Below are 18,484 nucleotides of genomic sequence, written 5' to 3'. Positions count from 1 at the left end.
CTAATATTGTTTAGATGAATGATGATTTTACAGAATTCTTCATATGATTTAAATAGTTTTAGGAAGTTAGAGTAATTGATAGAAAGTTTAAGGAGATGGTTTAAGTTGTTTTGCCAGAAAGATAGAATAAAGTTAGACTCAAGAATATAATGCCTCCCTCCTCATAGGCTAGCATGTCAAGGCTGCATAGGTTGGAAGAGGAATACAGTGAGCTTTCCCGTGGTACAAGTATGTAACTTGCACTAGGAAGGAAAATAGGCTTGGAACAAATTCATGATCAAGGAAAACATTCATTTTAGGGTAGGTCCAGAAATGAGACCACAGGTGTGCAACTGTAACATGAATAAGGGGTTGGTAATTACTATGAGTGTAAGAACAGAAAATAGATGATTAGCTTGACCTCAAAACTAAGATGTTAGATAGATGACCTATTTCCTGATTTAAAAAAAAAACAAAGCAAAAAACTTTGTTAACCTGTGACATAAAAAATTATTGCTTTGCGCTTATAATGCACATATGGAATAAAAGGTAAATAAAACTACTGCTTTGAACTTATAGTAAACCTGTAGAATAAAAGATAGATAAAAAATGTCTAGTTAAGTATAAGTTTAATACAACAATATGTAATCAATAATCCTGCTATAACTCCCTCTTCTGTAATGATTTTATCTCTCTCTCTCTTTTTTTTTTCTTTTTTTCAGAGCTGGGGACCGAACCCAGGGCCTTGCACTTGCTAGGCAAGCGCTCTACCACTGAGCTAAATCCCCAACCCCATTTTATCTCTTTTTGAATGAATTAATTCTTCTTTCGTAAAGAACTTTGGGGAAATATAAAAAGGCTAAGAGAAAAAATAAAGTTGTTAGGGCTTAGACTTTTTCTCTATTCACCACCAACAGTGTATATGTATATATGTATATATGCATATATGTGTACATACATATGTGTGAATGTGTATGTGTCTGTCTGTCTGCCTGTCTGTCTGTATATATGTATGTATGTTATGTATGTATGTATGTTATGTATGTATGCATGCATATGTATATGTAAAGTTATTGGAACTTGCTTGTTGGACCCTGCCTTGCTTCATTGACTAAGTTTGTGTGTGTGGATGTGTGAATTTTCTTTCTTTCTTATTGGTCCCCAAAGAGTTAAAGAGTTTAGAATTTGTCACTGGTCACAGAGAGTATGGTCCCAAGATAATTAAACAGCATGTTCCCCAACACCTTTACATGATTAAACATTTTACAGATAAAAAATTATTCCCAAGAATGGCATATATTCATGTCTAAGAAACTTGTCATAGATTAAAAAAGTGTAATCAAGCAAAGTATTATTCTCAGCCACTTTCTTTTACTGTTAGGCTGCAATTTGTGGTGACAAAGGAAGGCTGGAAGATGGGAAAAGGGAAACTATAAGAATCATCCATGATCAGAGGAAGATTTCCACATAACTCAGTTGTTGATCCAATGGTCGCTAATAACCAAGCTTTGGGTACTGGACACACGCAAAGCATTGTGTCCTCTTGGTGCCTTGAAAGTTGGTCTGAATCAGGAACTGAAATGTTTGTGTTACAGTCTTCATTCTTCACTTCAAGAGTCATAGAGCTCAAATGGTATCATTTAAGACGTATTGCTAAGTCTTTCTAATATACTCTCTAACATGACAAAGTCTCTACAGTCTGGGATCAATGCTTTTATCAAAAAGGCTTCTGAATTAGTTTTCTAGGACTTGTACAACAAATTACTGCATACAAGACATTTTTATTAGTTATGTATTAGCTGTGATAATACAACATGACAAAGGCAACTTATAGAAGGAAAAGGATATTGAGGTTCATAGTACCAAATAGAGTCAATGATGGTGGAATGGAAGCATGGCGATAGGAATGACCTCACATCTTCAATCACAAGCAGGAAGCAGAGAGAGTGCACTGGGTATAGCGTAAGCTTTTTAATTCTCAAAGCCTGCCCTCAGTGATGTACCTTCTCTAGCAAGGCCACATCTCCCATGTCTTGCCAAACAGTACCACTAAGTGAGGACTGAGTATTCAAATGCCTGAAGTTATGATGGATATTCACAAACTACCACAACACTGAAGCTAAATATTTTCCCCCTTAGTTTCAAAGGTCCACATTCATCACTACCACTTCTGAGGGTTACTTGATGGTTATTCTTCATTGTCAACTTGATAGGATTTAGAATCACCAAGAAGATGCACCCTTATGCATGTCTGTGGGGGTGTTTCCAGAGATTTTAACTTAGGGAGGCTCACTCTGAATGTGTGTGGCAGCATTTAGTTGACTATACTTCTAGGCCAAACTAAAAGGAGAAAACAATGAATAGAGGTTCTCTGAATGTCTCCTTCTAAAGATAGGGATTATTAAACGAAAGATTCATTGCCAGATAAAGACTAGTTTCCTTTGAGTTTTTAGTCAGGAAGGCCCACAGGCTCCTGACACAACACAGGCTATTGTTTTTGCTCTTGGTTGTCTCATAGCTAGATGGTAAGACCCCATTGCTGAGGACATAAAATGTATAGAAATTAGGCTAGAACTAACTTGGAACTTACTTCCTATTGGCTAACTTTAGAGCCAACAGGAGCTATATTAGCTGCTGGAAGAGAAAAGTCATCAATGGACTTACCCAATGGTAGTAATGCTAATGTACTGACTTGTCAGACACTGGTGCAATAGTGACATGATTGTTATAGGAAGCGCATACCAACTGCTCTCTGATATGATTTGAGGCTTGCTCCAAAGGAAAAAAGTTCTTACCTGGCACTATAAACCTGCTCAAAAGCCCATAGTTAAGCAGGCCATGGCCCTAGGGGGCAACCTGCTACTGTTGTTTTGCTAAATGAACATATTGTTCTCAACTTTGATTAGAGAAGCACACAACGGACAGCCATCAAAATAGAAACTCATAATGGGTCAAGGTAGTGAAAAGACATAACTGTTAAGTGCTGAGCCCTGAAAGATGTTTATATCAATACATGTGTGTGTGTGTGTGCGCGCGCGCACACACACACACACACACACACACACACACACAATGTGACACGTCCATATGCTTCCCAAAAATAATCAATGTGATAAAAGCACTCACCCTACAAGATCTTCTCACACTTAAAAGGAAATAAAAATAAAAAGTAGAAAGAGAAAGTGTTAACATTTTAATAGTATATTTTACATAGCACTAAAACATCTGTCATATTTCAGCAAATCAATATTAAAAGCAGCGAATAAGGCACTTAGCATTTTCCTGTACAGCCTTCAAAGCTTCAAAATATGTTTTTAATGTCTCAATTTAGATGCTATATTTTCTTGGAATATCTGATCTAACTTTTGTAAAATCTACCATCAAAAAACTAGACTAACAAGCCCACAATTCACCATTTTCTGCTGATACTCATCGATATGTGGAGCAGATTCCCTTCCAGATAGGCTTTGTTGTCTCTCGTTGTGTGGAAGCATCGCCCAGACCATTGCTCCTATCCGGATGATCATGGGTATAGTCCTCAATGCTGGTACTATGGACTCCCACAACGAAAAAAAAACAGTTCTATTTATAGATTGAAATCATCATGTTGGGAAGTCTTTAGATTTTTGTTTTTGTTTAGCTTCTTATTTTTGTCCCAGTCTAATTAACTTAATTAGAAGAGCTCTTTGATCTTGAACGTTCTGTAACTAGGTGTGTTGAGTGAGGGGCAGGCCATGCTGACACAGTAAGCCACAGAAACAAAATGCAAGCAGCTCCGAGTCTCGCTCTGGGTCACGCTTCTGGGCATCCAGTTTAAGCAAGGAGACATCAGCTCCTTCAAAGAACACTCTGGCAAGACGTTCAGACTGAATGACTGGCTGGGACTTTCTGTAGAACCATGGGGATGGGTGGCTGAGTCAAATCCTGTGAAGACATCTGAGTATTAGGTCTGGCTCCAATCTGGGTTTGGGGTTCTATATTATCATATCCTCCAGGCCTTGGAATGGTTGACCCTGGTGGAGCCTCTGATTCTCTTCTTCTTTTTGTTGGTGTTTTGATCCGGAACTGGAAGGGACAGCTCTAGCTCCCTTTTCTTGAGGTCCCAATCTGGATCCCGCTCATCAAACAACAGCCCTCTCTGGCGGTGGTCCCTGCATTCTGGTTCTGCCCTGCAAAGGGAACAGCCCGTGAGGGTGGAGGGAGGAGCCTGGCCAGCATTGGCCTGGACCTCTCTTCCCAAGGGATACACACAGCACAGGACATTCAAGGTTTGATTGAGAAGGAAGGAGACCAAGTTCACACATGTCTGACAGCACACCTTACATTCTAGAACTTCTAAAGTTTAGAAGGTCTCAGATACCAGAGAAACTATCTGAAGACAGGAAAAGCTATTACATGGCCTGGGTGTGACTAATCTCCGACTCAAAGACAGCAGGAAGGAGGCTCTGCTCAGTCTTAAAATGCTCAAATTTCCAGAACAATCTTCATGTTATTGGGAAGCTGTTGTGTTTCTTTCTATTCTCCTGTTTATAAAAGCCACACATGTTCACTGTTTAACATTTTTAAAGTATAACAAGGTGCATGTGCAGTTCCAGCACCCAGGAGAGAGAGGCAGGAGGATTGCTGCAGTTTCAAAGCCAGCCTCTGATGTACAGTGAGTTCCAGGCCAGCCTGGGCCACAGACTGAAACCCTATCTTAATCAATTGATGAATTGAGTGAATTTAAAGTGCTGAAACATGAAGAAGAAAATGGGAATTGCATGCATTGTATGCATAAATAAATCAGGTCAGTATCACCTAGGAGCTCACTTCCTTACAATGTTCCTTTGCCTATAGTCACAAAACCTCTAACCCCACCACTGGACACCCATGGCCACATCCTATATCTTGTGAGCAACTTTACTAGCCTGCCTGATTCAGCTCATGCATCCTATTATGAGTTCAGCATTGATTTTTTTGCCCTATTAACTATACCCCTCCACCCACTCGCTTTAGCCTGTAAGTCTCCTGGCTGTGATCACACAATTGGCCAGGGCCATCATGCTTCCACACTCTCTCCACCTTTTCTCTCCAACACCTGCCCTACGCACATTTCCAACATGGAAGCTATACTCACATCAACAGATTTCTCTCTTCCTTCTGCCTGGTTTTTGCTATCTTCGCATGACCACACTAATTACATCTTTCTTCATAATTCATTCCTCTGAATTCCCTAATTTCAGAAGGGAAGTAAGTTCCTGGTGGGAAGTGATAAGTAGTTGTGAATTCACATGTGATGCAGCTGCTTTTGTCTGCTTAGCATTGCCTGCCCACTTTCCCTGAGAGAACCCACTCCATTGTAGCTATACTCAGGTCAAATGTCATGTGCCTAGCTGAGGAGGGACTGAGATTGCTGGGCAGCAGGGGTTGGATCAATAGAGAGCCAAGGGCAAGACTCAGGAATTCCAGCATTTGAAAGGCACACACACACACACACACACACACCACACGAGACAGAGACAGAGAGAGACACAGAGACAGAGAGAGACAGAGACAGAGACAGACACGCAGGCACACAGACAGACACACAGGCACACAGACAGGCACACAGACAGGCACACAGGCACACAGACAGACGCATAGACAGGCACACAAGGAAGGAAGGAAAGGGAAGAAAGGAGGGAGGGCAGGGAGGATGAAAGAAAGAAAAGAGGGAGGAGGAAGGGAAAAAAGAGGAATACTTATAGATTAAATGACCTTGAATAGAGAAGGGAGCATTGCATTAGCAACAGGAAGTTTGATTATTTGTAGGAGAATTGAGTCAGTACAAAGATGGAGAAGGCCTCCGAAAAGTGAGCCAGAGACGACGAAGCAGAAACAATTCTGTAGGTTATCTCTTGAGTAGCCTAGGGAAGAAGAGCGTGTGTGTGCGTGTGTGTGCGCGTGTGTGTGCGTGTGTGTGTGTGTGTGTGTGTGTGTGCGTGTGTGTGTGTGGAGTATGCGCATGCATGCATTCTCTACCTCTTTGTTCATTTCCTTAATAAGATATATTTGAGCATGTTCACAGATCAAAAAAAGAAGCGGGAAGAAAGAACAGAAACAACCAGTAATGCAGGAGGAGGTGAAGACCAAGCGAAGGACATGGGGTGGCTTTCTTGTGGAAGACATGAAAGTCCTAGATGGAGGAACACCATGACACAGAAAGGAAGGGAAGCGGAGGGTGAACTGATGTGGGGGTTGGGAGGACCTGAAAGTATGGGCGTTGAGAAGTGTGTCCATCCCTTCTTGACTTCAAGTAGAAAGGAAGACTTTAGCCACTCTGGGATCTTAGCTAGAAGTAGACATCACTTGTTTCCGGACAACTCATCTGCTTATTTCTGGAGTTTTCTTTAGCCAATCAAGCCCAGGAATAGAGAGTGCAGAGATGTCAGGTCCAAAAGAAACTCAGGACAGATGGTAGACTGTGGTGCCCAGTCACATACCAACGCACATGCTGGCCTCCAGGTTCTCTCAGCATTGCAGACACCTGTTACAGGGTCCATGCTGGCATTCTGCCTAGTCTCCTCTCTCCTCACCCCATCCCATACCCTAACTTCCCCTGCTCAAGGGTATCCTTTCCCCAGCTCATTCCTATAAAACGCTGCCACTCTGACCATGTACTCTCTTGGCTCACGCTTGGCTCTCCCAAAGAGTCCCTCCCCTCTTTGCTCTCTCTTCTCCTTCTCTCTTACTCTTCTTTCATGGCCCACACTGTTCTACTGGTCATGTTTAACTCCTCAGCCATACCTTGAAGCAGCCATGATACCATCTCTAAAATAGGGTCTCTTGAGTTACTTCTATAGATAGCCAATCACATCCTAGGCAGTGGATTTACTGGCTGTCTTAGAACTCACTCTGTAGACCAGGCTGGCCTGGAACTCAGAGATCCACCTGCTTCTGCTTCCTGAGTGCTGGAATTAAAGGTGTGCATCACCACTGCCTGTCCAATTTCATTTTATTGTTTCTTTTAGACAGTCTCACTAATTTGCCCAGGCTGGCCTTGAACTCACTCTATAGCCTAGATGGACCTGGTCTTGCACTTACCCTCTATCTGGGTCAGCCTCCTAAGCAGCTGGTATTGTAGGCCTAAGCCACAATCCTGGTTGCGTCGAACATTCTGACAATAAGTGGTTTTTGAAGTTCATACAAGTCAGCCCACTGTGTCTGTCCTCTACCATAAATAAGCTGGAATTCCTTTGAGGTTTTCTGGCTGTCTCATCTTCCTTTCTAAGCAACAAAATTCAGACCAGGCTGTTCTTGTATGAATTGCTTGTTGACTCAACCAAATTATGGATTCATAAATTTTATTTCCATTCCTTGCAAGGTTATAACTGTATAGAGCAAAATTTATACTTAATTATATTCAACTGCTTGACTTAGGTAATAAATAAATGAATATTTGATAAGTCCTAGTTGGGCTAGGTGAACGTAGATGGGTCTTAAAGAACAGAAGCCTACGATGGGCCAGGGTCTGTACCCAGGGGCACCTCCCCCTTCTCAGAGGAGAAGGCAGGTGGGGTATGGGGAGGAGGGACTCAGGAAGGGAGTACTAGGAGGAGACAGGGGAGGGCTGCAATTGGATTGTAAAGTAAATAAATGAATGAATGGAAAAAGGAAAATACAAAAATTAAATCTTCATAAAATAAACTAACAAAAACGAACAGAAGCCTAATTCATCTGCCTCATGTTGTGCATGTAAGTTTGTACATGCATGTGTGTGTGTTATGTGTATGTGCTTCTGTGCTAAGGAGTATATGTGCACATGTGTACATGTACATATGGAGGCAGTATAGTGTATCTTGCTCCCTTTTTTAAATATAAGATTTATTTATTTATTATATATAAGTAGCTGTCTTCAGACATACTAGAAGAGAGCATCAGATCTCAGTACAGATGCGTGTGAGCCACCATGTGGTTGCTGGGATTTGAACTCAGGACCTCTGGAAGAACAGCCATCTCTCCAGCCCTATCTTCCTCTTTATATTTGAAGATAGGATCTCCCACTGAATTTATAGCTTGCAGTTCTGTCTTCATTGGCTGCCCCGCAAGCCCCTGGAATCTTTCTGTCTCTGAATGGTACCTTGATTCTTTTACACAGGCGCTGAGGATCCAAACTCGGGCCTTCTTGTTTGTGTGGTAAGCACCTCGCCAACTGAACCATCTCCGCAGCTCAGTAGGTATGAGGAAACTGAGGGTCGGGGAGCTAGTTTTAACTTGTACAACAATGTCACACAGGTAGCTCAAGCTTCCGGAACCCGAGGGTGGCCATGAAGCTTAGGCCAAGTTTCAGCCTCAAACTTAGCGTCCAGTATTATCTGAGATAATTCTTGTAGGTTCTAACGCCAAAGAGCAGCGCACATTGCAACCCCTAACTTGTCATTTAGATCGAAAAGAAGAAAAATTAAAATCAACTTAAAAGACATTACAGGGTCTCCCGCGTTAAGAGCACAGGCTCTTTTTCTGCAGAGGTCGCAGAGTTTTGTTTCTGGTGCTCACAGGGCTATTTATAGCAGTTGATAGCTCCAGTTCCAGTGGCCCCTGGCGCCCTCTCCTGGCCTCAGAGTGTAATACCTACAAGACGGTAAAACCATTGTACGTGTGAAGTAAAAATCTACTAAAAACAAACAAACAAGCAATCATGAAATCAGCCAAATGGTACAGTAGTTCTCAGCCTGTGGGCCACACCCCCTTTGGAGTTGCATATCAGATATCAGCATTATGATTCAAAACGATGGTAAAGAAACAGTTGTGAAGTAGCCATGGAATAATGGTTGGGAGTTCACTACAATACGAGAAACCGTATTATAGGGTCATAGTGCCAGTTGCGGTGGTGCATGCCCGTAGGATTTGCTGAAGGAAGCAGAAGCAGGAGGATCACGAGTTTGAGGCCAGCCTAAGCTACACATTGGGTTGCAGAAATGGCTCAGCGGTTAAGAGCACTGACTGCTCTTCCAGAGGTCCTGAGTTCAAATCTCAGCAACCAGATGGTGACTCACAACCATCTGTAATGGGATCCGATGCCCTCTTCTGGTGCATCTGAAGACAGTGACAGTGTACTCACGTAAAATCAATAAATCAATAAAAAAGAAAACATAGGGTCCCAGCATTAGGGAGGTTGGGGAACATGGGGTTAGATCTTTTTGTTTCACTTTCATTTACCTGAGATTGGTCAATTGACAAGACCCCTAGTTGCAGGTTCCTTGCTGTAGCTGGGACAGCACAGGACTTACGTGTCCAGGAAGTCCACACAGTCTTTCTGACCGTAGATCTGTGCGATCCTCTTGGGCGTGTCTCCAAAGAAGTCGGCCGCATCGATGGCAGCGTGCAGCGCGTGCAGGGTCTTGAGTACATTCAGATGGCCCGACTCAGCTGCAAAGTGAGCTGCAGTCCAGCCCACATCAGTTACCAAGCAGGGTCTGGCTCCGTATTGTATCAGGAGATGGATCACCTCCATTTGCCCTTAGATACACCATAGGGAAAGGAGACAAAGGTAAGATTAAGATGTCTCAAAAGTGTGGAAGCAGGAGGAAACTAGCTTTTGAGGTACCTCTGCCTCGTTAAGTTTCAAAGATTAGCTTTGAACGTATTCTGTTCCCTAAACAGTTCCTGAACTTTCTACCCTACTCAAAATAACCGGAAGTTGGAAACAAACTAGATGTCCCTTAAGAGAAAAAATGGATGACGACTGCATAGTGGAATATTACTCAGCTGTTAAAAATGGCATCATGAAATGTGCAGACAAGTGGATGGAACTAAAAACATCATCCTGAGTGAGATATTCCACTCACAAAGGTAAATATACTATGTACTCACTTATATGTGGGTATCAGCTGTGAAATCAGTGATACCTAATCATACATAAGACCACAGAGATTAGCTATCAAGTAACAACATACTAGAGAGCACAGACAGATCTCATTAGGAAAGGGAAATAGAACAGATAGTTATGGATAATGTAGGGGGCTGAACTGGGCGGAAAGAGTGGGGAGTGTGGAGGAAGAAGGGTTGTGAAAGGGAATACAGGGAGAGGCAGATAAAATTAAGGGGCATTTGAGGTGTAGCATAGAAACATAACAGAGTAGAAATGTACACACACACACACACACACACACAATATATATATATATATATATATATATATATATATATATATATATATATATGAAATTGCCAAATACCAGGGGAGTCAGAGACCCAACTGGCCATTTCTTGCTACCAAACAAAACTTCCAGTACCAGGATTAGGTTAATTGCATTGAATTATTGGTCAAAGGGGTCCCATGAGAGTCCCCAAACAACCCAGGCTGTTGCCAGTAGCGTAGGTTGTTCTCCACAACCTGCCATCAAGGCCCCATTGCTGAAGACAACACCTGCACAACTCCTTGAGGTTGGAGGTGGTGGACCAGTGCCTACCCAGAGCCTGCATCCCTGTGCTTTGGCATCTGTGGTATAGGAAGTTACTCTTCACACTCTCAAAAGAGAAATGGGAACACCAAGCCAGCCACAAACCCTTTATCCACAGCAGTGTCCTGTCCTTAGGACATGCTAGACAACCGCATCACTGAGCTTGTGGGAAAACCAACCAATAACTCACTTGACTTCAGGCCCACACCATGAGATGGAACCCATGCCCAACACTGCTTGGGTGACCAAGAACCTGAGACTAGATAGTGCTATGGACCTAGGGTAAAACCAGTTACTACAGGTCTGAAAAAGGAATGAAAAGTGTACTGATGAAGACTCCTAATGATATTCTGCTATACTCATAGATGAGTGGCTTGCTCAGCCATCATCAGAGAAGCTTCCTCCTGGAGCAGATGGGAACAAATACAGACCTTGGAATGCTGACTGCTAGCTGGGCTATCACCATCAAATCCCTTCCCTAATAGATCAGGAAACCCTGCAGAAGAGGGGGCAGAAAGAGTGTAAGAGGCAAAAGGGACAGAGAACACAAGGCTCTCTACATCAGGATGACAAAAGTTCATATGAACTCACAGAGTCCAAAGCAGCATGCATAAGTCTCCATGGGTCTTCATGAGTCTCCTGTGTGCACGTTATGACTTTTAGTTTAGTGGATTCCTGAGTGCACAAACAAGTGACTCTTGTGCCTTCTCATGGCTCTTTTCCTTCTGTTAGTTTGTCTTGTCCAACCTCGATGCGATAGTTTTGTTTTATTATATTTTATTGTGTTTTATTTTTAAAATGAATGAATAGCTGAATGAATGAATGAATGAATGAATGAATGAATGAATGAAAACCTAGCCACTAGGGTAAAGGTTAACAACTGAACTGTCATTATACCTGCTGGGAAGGGAAAATCAGTTTTCTTCAATAGGACACTGGGTATATCAACCACACCAGGATAGGCCTCATGTTCAGGAGTAGTTCACCAACTATATAAGGGACTCTGTAGGACTTGTTTTGGTTTGGTTTGGGGTTTTTTGTTTTGTTTGTTTGTTTTGCCTCTCTCTCTCTCTCTGTCTCTCTCTCTGTCTCTCTGTCTCTGTCTCTCTCTCTCTCTCTCTCTGTGTGTGTGTGTGTGTGTGTGTGTGTGTGTGCACTTTTATTTGGCTACAGTTTGGTGGTTTGTTTTTATTTTTAGGTGTGGTTTTATTTGTTTTCTTGATTTGAGTGGTGGCTGTTTTTGTATTGATTTTTCTCTTTTTTGAGAAAAAACTTGAAGTTGGGTGGTAAGGAGATGGAGAGGCTCTGAAAGAACTTGAGGGAAGGAAAGAATATGATCAAAATGTTTTAAAAATATTTTTTTAGATTTATCTATTTATTATGTGTTAGTACACTGTAGCTGTCTTCAGACACACCAGAAGAGGGCATCAGATCCCATTACAAATGGTTGTGAGCCACAATGTGGTTGCTGGGATTTGAACTCAAGAACTCTGGAAGAGCAGTCAATGTTCTTAACCACTGAGCCATCTTTCCAGCCCCCAAATGTTTTTAAATTTAAAAGTGTTTTACAGTAGAAGAAAACCAACTCCTGAAAGTTGTCCTCTGACTTTTATATGTACACCATGGTGTGCACATGCCTGGGCAGGTGTTGGTGATGTCTACCCTTAGTCTCAGTACTCAGGGGGCACAGACAAGTAGATCTCTGAGTTCGTGGCCAGCCTGGTCTATGGAGCAAGTGCCCAGACAGCCAGGGCTACACAGAGAAATCCTCTCTCAAAAAGAAGAAGAAAAGGAGGAGGAGGAGGAAAAAAAGGACAGAAAACAAATGCCTTATGCGCAATGCCTTTGTTCCTCTTTGTAAACTAAGGCTGTTACCACTAGTCTCATCAAATCCTTGAGGAGTAGGGATGAATTCCCAGACATGAAGCATCCAACACCATGCGAAAAATACAGCACACATTCCTGAAGATGTCATCTGATATAGCTACCAATGCTCCTTACTTAGATTTCTGCAAAAATGTCCCAAGCTAAGTCTTCTGTAGCTGGTCTTACTTTCTGCCTGGTCCTTCTCCCCACAAGAGAGAAGACAAATATGGAGAGCAAAGTTGACCATAATATTGCTTTACTTAACTGGTTTTGGTAGTATTTATTACTAAACATGTTTTTAGTGTGTGTGTGTGTGTGTGTGTGTGTGTGTGTGTGTGTGTGTGTGTATGTGTGCTTGTCTTAGGGTTTTACTGCTGTGAGCAGACACCATGACCAATGCAAGGCTGGCTTACTCAGAGGTTTAGTCCATTATCATTAAAGTGGGAGCATGGCAGTGTCTAGGCAGGCATGGTACAGGTAGAGCTGAGAATTCTACCTCTTCATCTGAAGGCTGCTAGCAGAATACTGACTACCAGGCAGCTAAGTTGAGGGTCTTAAAGCCCATGCCCACAGAGACACACCTATTCCAACAAGGCCACACCTCCAAATAGTGCCACTGCCTAAGCCAAGCATACTCAAACCATGACAGTGCTCGCCCACATGAATAATGCACACGTGTGCAGGTGCCCCAGAGGCAGAAGATGTTGATTCTACTGAAGCCGGAGTTAGAGGTGGATGTGGATGCTGGGAACCAAACTCCGGTCCTCACAGGAGCAGCAATCACTCCTAACTGCTGGAGCTATCTCTCTAGTGTCAACATCCAAAGACCTTTGTTGCTAATTTCCTGTTGTATAACTGGGATGTGCTGGGAGGGGGCGAGGATCATCTTCATCTACTCCAGTTATGAAGTCAAGATGGCAGAGGACTGAGAGGAGCATGTTTATAGTCTCATCTTTGTATACATTATCAAACTCCTCTTCAAAAAACTCCAGTGTAGCATTACTGCTTCCATTAGATAGAAGAATTAAAGGGAGGGCAAATCATTAAATAATATGGTCCAGATGCTACCACTGGTAAGGTGTAATGCCAGGGATGAGATGTTCCATCTAGTTCTAAAGAAATGTCCATCCCGCTCTCTGACACTGGCTGAGGCCCTCAAGAACGTGGATTAGGGATGAGTTCACACAGACATTGTCCGCTCACCTCTGATTGCAGCCCAGTGAAGTGGGGTCCTGTCGTTCCAGTCTACATCCTTGTAGTTTGGGTCACAGAGACCTTTCTTCAAAATCTTCTTCACTGAATTGTAGTCCCCTGCAGCCACAGCCTGGTGGAGCTTGGTCATGTCTGATAGTTTTGACAATTCCATGACAGAATCTGCTGGAGGGGATACAGGCTACTTATAACTTTTCATACCTAGCAAGGGCTCCCTAGTTTTCTGCATCAGTGACTAGCTTTCTTCTCTTGTGGATTTGTATCTAAAGTTGCAGTGTGTGTGTGTGTGTGTGTGTGTGTGTGTGTGTGTGTGTGTGTGTGTGTGTGTTCTGCTGTGTGCCTCCCTTAGCTCCCAGCAAATATGAAGAGTACTCACCGTTCTCCAACCCAAAAATCTACTGATGTCCCCTACTTTACCCAGAATTATCTCTAAAGTCAAAGATTGGCACTTTATGGTGTGTCCTACACTCATCTTTCAGTGTGACTTTCTACTCCTTCTTCAGAGTTCCCTTTGTTCTATGCTACCTTAGTTTGACTGTGAAATTCTGCATCTTGCCTTTCTAATGTGTGGAAGCATTCAGAGATGCTGTGGGGACAGCAGCAATTTGCACATTCAGTTTGGACTGGATGACTGGATCCAGCATCAACGCTCTATGGAAATTAAAAGCTATTGCCTTACCTCATGAGGAGCACAGCGTGGTGACACACAAAAAAACTACTAGACATTGTTATTAAGGATATGTCATGAGGGGTCTGGAGAGATGGCATGTCAGTGAAGTGCTTTTTTTCCTCAAGCACGAGAACCTAAGTTCAGATCCCTAGAACCCATGTAAAAAATCTGGGTGCAGGGCTCACGGTTGTAATCTCAGTATTGGAAATAGAAACGAATGATTCCTGAGGTTCTCTAGCTCTCTGGTCTGGTGTTCCAGGCCATTGAGACACCCTATCTCAAACAAAGGGTGGGAAGGAGGCTCTGAGAATGAGCCAACGCCTAAAGTTGTCATCTGAACTACACACACACACACACACACACACACACACACACACACACACTTACACACATGCACAGCCCTTCTCCCACAGGCTCCCACATATGCACACATACACAAAATCCTATGTTATGAGTAATCAACTCTCATACTATAATCTACCAACCCTTAGGGGTCTCTGATTTTTTATTTGGGGGATTTACAAAGGGAAAAGTGTTTCATTGTAGTATTAAAAAATGTCACAGGCCTTGTTCCTTTTCTTCTCACTTACCCCGTGGTTTAAAGGAAACAGGAGAGAAAACTGCTGGTGACTGGACATAAAAAAAAAAAGATTCTTTCAGCAAACTGGTATTTATACACTTACAGGAGAGCACAGCTTCATGAGGACACACTTCATATTACAATAAAGAGTACTTTTATTGAATCCTCTACTCTTGAATATACAGCTTAGTAAACCTGATTGAACAATAAAGTCATGCCAACATGAGGACATCTCCATCACCCATGGACCAACCTCTCCATATGACAAGATCAGGATGCTGCAAGATGGAGCACAAGTAAAGAGAGTCCTGGAGGTAGACCAGTTGGTTCAAATGGAGTGCAGCTGGTCAATGGACACCATTTCAGATGCTACCTCACAACAAATCTTTGAGACATCAGCATATAGTGGGCAGTTCTGATGTAGATCCAGAGAAGAAAACTGACGATGACTCAAAAATACTTCTCCATATCCAACTGCACAAATGTCTGAAACCACTATTGCTTTATATACTCCTATCAAAACATGACAGTGAAATCCAAAGGTGCCGTGAGGATTCAGTGACTCCAATTAAGTTAGCTGTTAGAGGGAGTCAGAGAATAGACAGAGCAAGCCAACAACCATTCTTCACATTCTTTGTTGTTGTGGAGAACACAATTACTTTTCATTAAAATATTTCATAGTGTGCTCTTAGTCTGATTTAATCCTATGAGAAGTTCAATTCATGAAACTTCCTTCATACATTTTAAAATATACTATTTCTGTCAACGTGGCGCAAAAAGAAGGAACTGCCTTCATCAGACTGTTTGAGGGATGAAGAAATGGGTGGGTGGTTAAGAGCACATGCTGTACTTCCAGGGGACTAGAGTTCTACTCTCTGAACCTGTAGTAGACAGCCCATAGCCACCTATAATTTCATCTCCAGTTGATCAAATGTCTCTAGCATTTGACTATAACCCACAGACTCATCCAAAGGATTAAAAATAAAAGAAATCTTTAAGAATGGAAGACGTTCCTTTAACTGTTTGTGGTGGTAGCATCAGTGGACCTAATCCGAATAAATAAAAGCTCTCCGGATGATGTTTAAGAGTGTAAACGATCCTGAGATCTAAAATCTTAAGAAATGCAGATGTGGACACAGGAGGAGACAAGGTAGGAAATTAGAGGAGATAGTTGTTTGAACTGCACCCACTAGAGATGCCCTAGATCTCAAGATTCAACATGAGAACTGGAGAAGGAGCCAGACCCGCCTTACAAACTGTCATTGCCAGCATCAAGGGAGGAGGTTCATTAGAAATGCAAATTAGTGGGCTCACTATCCTCTTACTGAACCTGAAACTCTGGGACAGGGGTCAAGGATTTCTGACACAGTATCTGCTCCTTAATCAAATATGAGAGTAGCCCTAGAGCCAGCGAATGGGAGAATTAAACGTAATTAAAACGCAATGCCCAGGGACAGGAAGACACAGCTGATCCGTAAGGCTAGGAAGTGAATGGAGCTGTACTGTCAAAACCCTGGGTTTGGTCCTAAAGGGATGAGTAAGAGTCATCTTGGTGACCGACAGTGACTGATCTGGTGACTGGGAGGCAGACGCTGAGAAGTGCAAGAGCTTCCTACACAAATGAGTAAACCAGGGCCTGACAACTTTGTGTCTGCAAAGCATCACCTGCAAATCACTTTCAGGCCGAGGGACCAAGTGAAAGCAATTTCCTAGGCAACTCAAAAGCAACTCACATAACAAGAGGGCGGATTCTGTTTCCACCTATTTCTCCATCTGCCTGGGGTGGATGGGCCATCTACTTGGTATCCGGCACCTACCAGCAACAGGCATTCTTGAGACAAACAAGACAAACCTGAGCAAGAAGCAAGTGGCCAGTGAGAGCAAAGGGTTCCCCTCAGTCCCATGCTGAGAGGAAACCTCACTCCTCCCAGAGTTCAGCAACCCCCACTTAACAGCTGACCAGTGTTGAACTACTTGCACTGTGTGTTGTACGCTATTGGCCCATATAAGGATGTAACACTAAAATTCAGCTGCTGCTGCTGCTCAGGCCACCGACATGTAGAAACTCCTGCCCTTTTCCGGATACCTCCAGACTCCCCACTGAGATGCTGTCTGCAAGTCCTTAGCTAACAGATTTTTCAGATGTCTGGATCTCTCATCGGAGGCAGTGGTTACATCAATGGTGGACACACGTCCTGCTCTTCATCCCTTCTCTGCCTCCTGCTTATGAGTCAGAGAGAGCCTGGCTATTGGCATGTGACCTGAAACCTCCTTCATCCTCCGAACTGTACAGGAAAAAGCCCCTACTTCTGTCACGTGACTCTGATTCTTTTTCAGAGACTCCACTGTGCTGTCTGTCTCCTGCTGAGCCTGACCTCAAATCTTGCCACACTGTTTACTACCTGTCCACCATCCACGGTAATAATAATTCTCTTCTAATAAAATACTCCTCAACAATCTAACTAGGGGTCTCCCTTAAATCCCCATCTAAGACCTTTAGGGCTGTGACAGAGTTTAGTATCCGGTCCAAAAGGAACTGCATTCCTCCCCAAAACTTGATCCAAAACAGAATCTAGACTCAGCCCATGCTGGAGTATAAAAGGATTAAAAATAAAAGGAATCTTGAAAAATGGAAAGTATTCCTTTAACTTTGCATGGTGATAGTATCAATGGACCTAATCTAAATAAATAAAAACTCATTGGATGATGCTTAAGAGTGTAAATGATCCTGAGGTCTAATAAGAACTTCTGATGGTTAGATAAAAGGCAGTACTTTTTTGTGGAACTTGTGAAATTATTTCCGATATGCCAAAAAGAGAAGAGCCCTTGCCTTTGGCAGGAAAGACATAGGACTCTCGTTTGACATGTATGTGTAGTTGTATATCAATGTCTATGCTGACCTTCAGGCTCCTTTGGGCCTACACACACCCATTTGCTATATATCTCAAAGCCCAGCTAGCTTTCTTGCCTTTCTCAACTCTGCCCCAAGGCTGCTACATATAATGACACAGGCCTAGACACAGACACAGACATACATTTACAGGTGTGCACACATGCATGCTCTCTTTATAGTGCCAAGGGTTTTCACTCTATCCAGCTAATCTTTCTATTCTCTCACTCTTGCTATTCTTTACGATTCCTACTTCCTTAGTCCTGGCCCTGACAGTCAGCTTCCTTTTCCCTCCACTCAGGACTCTCCAAGATGCCTTTGAATTTTTTTTCTTTTATCCCCCAATAAAAACCTTCTCTCTCATCATGGAGTGGCTGGTTTCTTTACTGCACCCTCCCATACATTTAGGAACTTTCACAATGTCATCAGCAGGGCCTGAAGTAGTAGAGACCAAGCATAGTGGGGGCTGGGCAAGTAGTTGATTAGGGTCAAAAGATCAATATAGGTGTCCAAAGATATGAAAGCTTGCCCTCAAAGTCTCCTAGAACCAATCTAGGAAGGCCCAATAGCTTAGGGTGAGTACAAGCCTTCAAAACAGGTATGGGATTTGACCTAGTTACCACAAATTGACAACCTCTATCTGCACATATCACTTAGGGAAATTGTTTAATTGTGCTTCTGGTTCATGAGGAATTATTAGATAAGACCCAAGGTTCTGTATTTGTAATCAGTTCCCACCACAGACGTAGTCACATAGACTGGCTAGCAGCTTCTCTCTGAAAGGAAAGCAGGGAGCAGAGAGCAAACCAAAACCAAAAGCAAACGAACAAAAACCAACAACATCAGAATAAGCAAAAAAAATCTTA

At 42.7% G+C, this 18,484-nt stretch overlaps 1 protein-coding gene and 1 long non-coding RNA gene across 7 annotated transcripts in view; one reads left to right on the top strand and one right to left on the bottom strand.

Annotated features, from left to right (window-relative positions):
* Positions 1-10,032, top strand: part of LOC120094640 (uncharacterized) — a 24,991-nt gene extending 14,959 nt beyond the window's left edge. The window contains exons 3-5 of the long non-coding RNA XR_005489054.2: positions 8,096-8,174; positions 9,264-9,487; positions 9,601-10,032. This is a non-coding gene — a long non-coding RNA (uncharacterized LOC120094640). The remainder of the gene's footprint in view (positions 1-8,095; positions 8,175-9,263; positions 9,488-9,600) is intronic.
* The window catches only part of Ankrd66 (ankyrin repeat domain 66), a 20,276-nt gene continuing 4,956 nt past the window's right edge, over positions 3,165-18,484 (bottom strand). For 3 of the 6 annotated variants that reach the window (XM_006244618.5, XM_017596742.3, XM_017596744.3), the window contains 3 exons: positions 13,470-13,643; positions 9,228-9,456; positions 3,165-4,148 (listed from right to left, as the gene is read on the bottom strand). In XM_006244618.5, the coding sequence (XP_006244680.1) occupies positions 3,962-4,148; positions 9,228-9,456; positions 13,470-13,643 (590 nt within the window). In that variant the 3' untranslated portion in view covers positions 3,165-3,961. Of the gene's footprint in view, positions 4,149-9,156; positions 9,457-13,469; positions 13,644-18,484 lie in introns of all 6 variants that reach the window. The other 3 variants (XM_063267886.1, XM_008766912.4, XR_005489053.2) reach the window with 2 other exon arrangements.

Source organism: Rattus norvegicus, chromosome 9 (genome assembly GCF_036323735.1).
Source record: "Rattus norvegicus strain BN/NHsdMcwi chromosome 9, GRCr8, whole genome shotgun sequence".
Lineage (NCBI taxonomy): Eukaryota > Metazoa > Chordata > Mammalia > Rodentia > Muridae > Rattus > Rattus norvegicus.
Note: the sequence above shows the minus strand (reverse complement) of the source record. Positions and strands in the feature narration are given on the sequence as shown.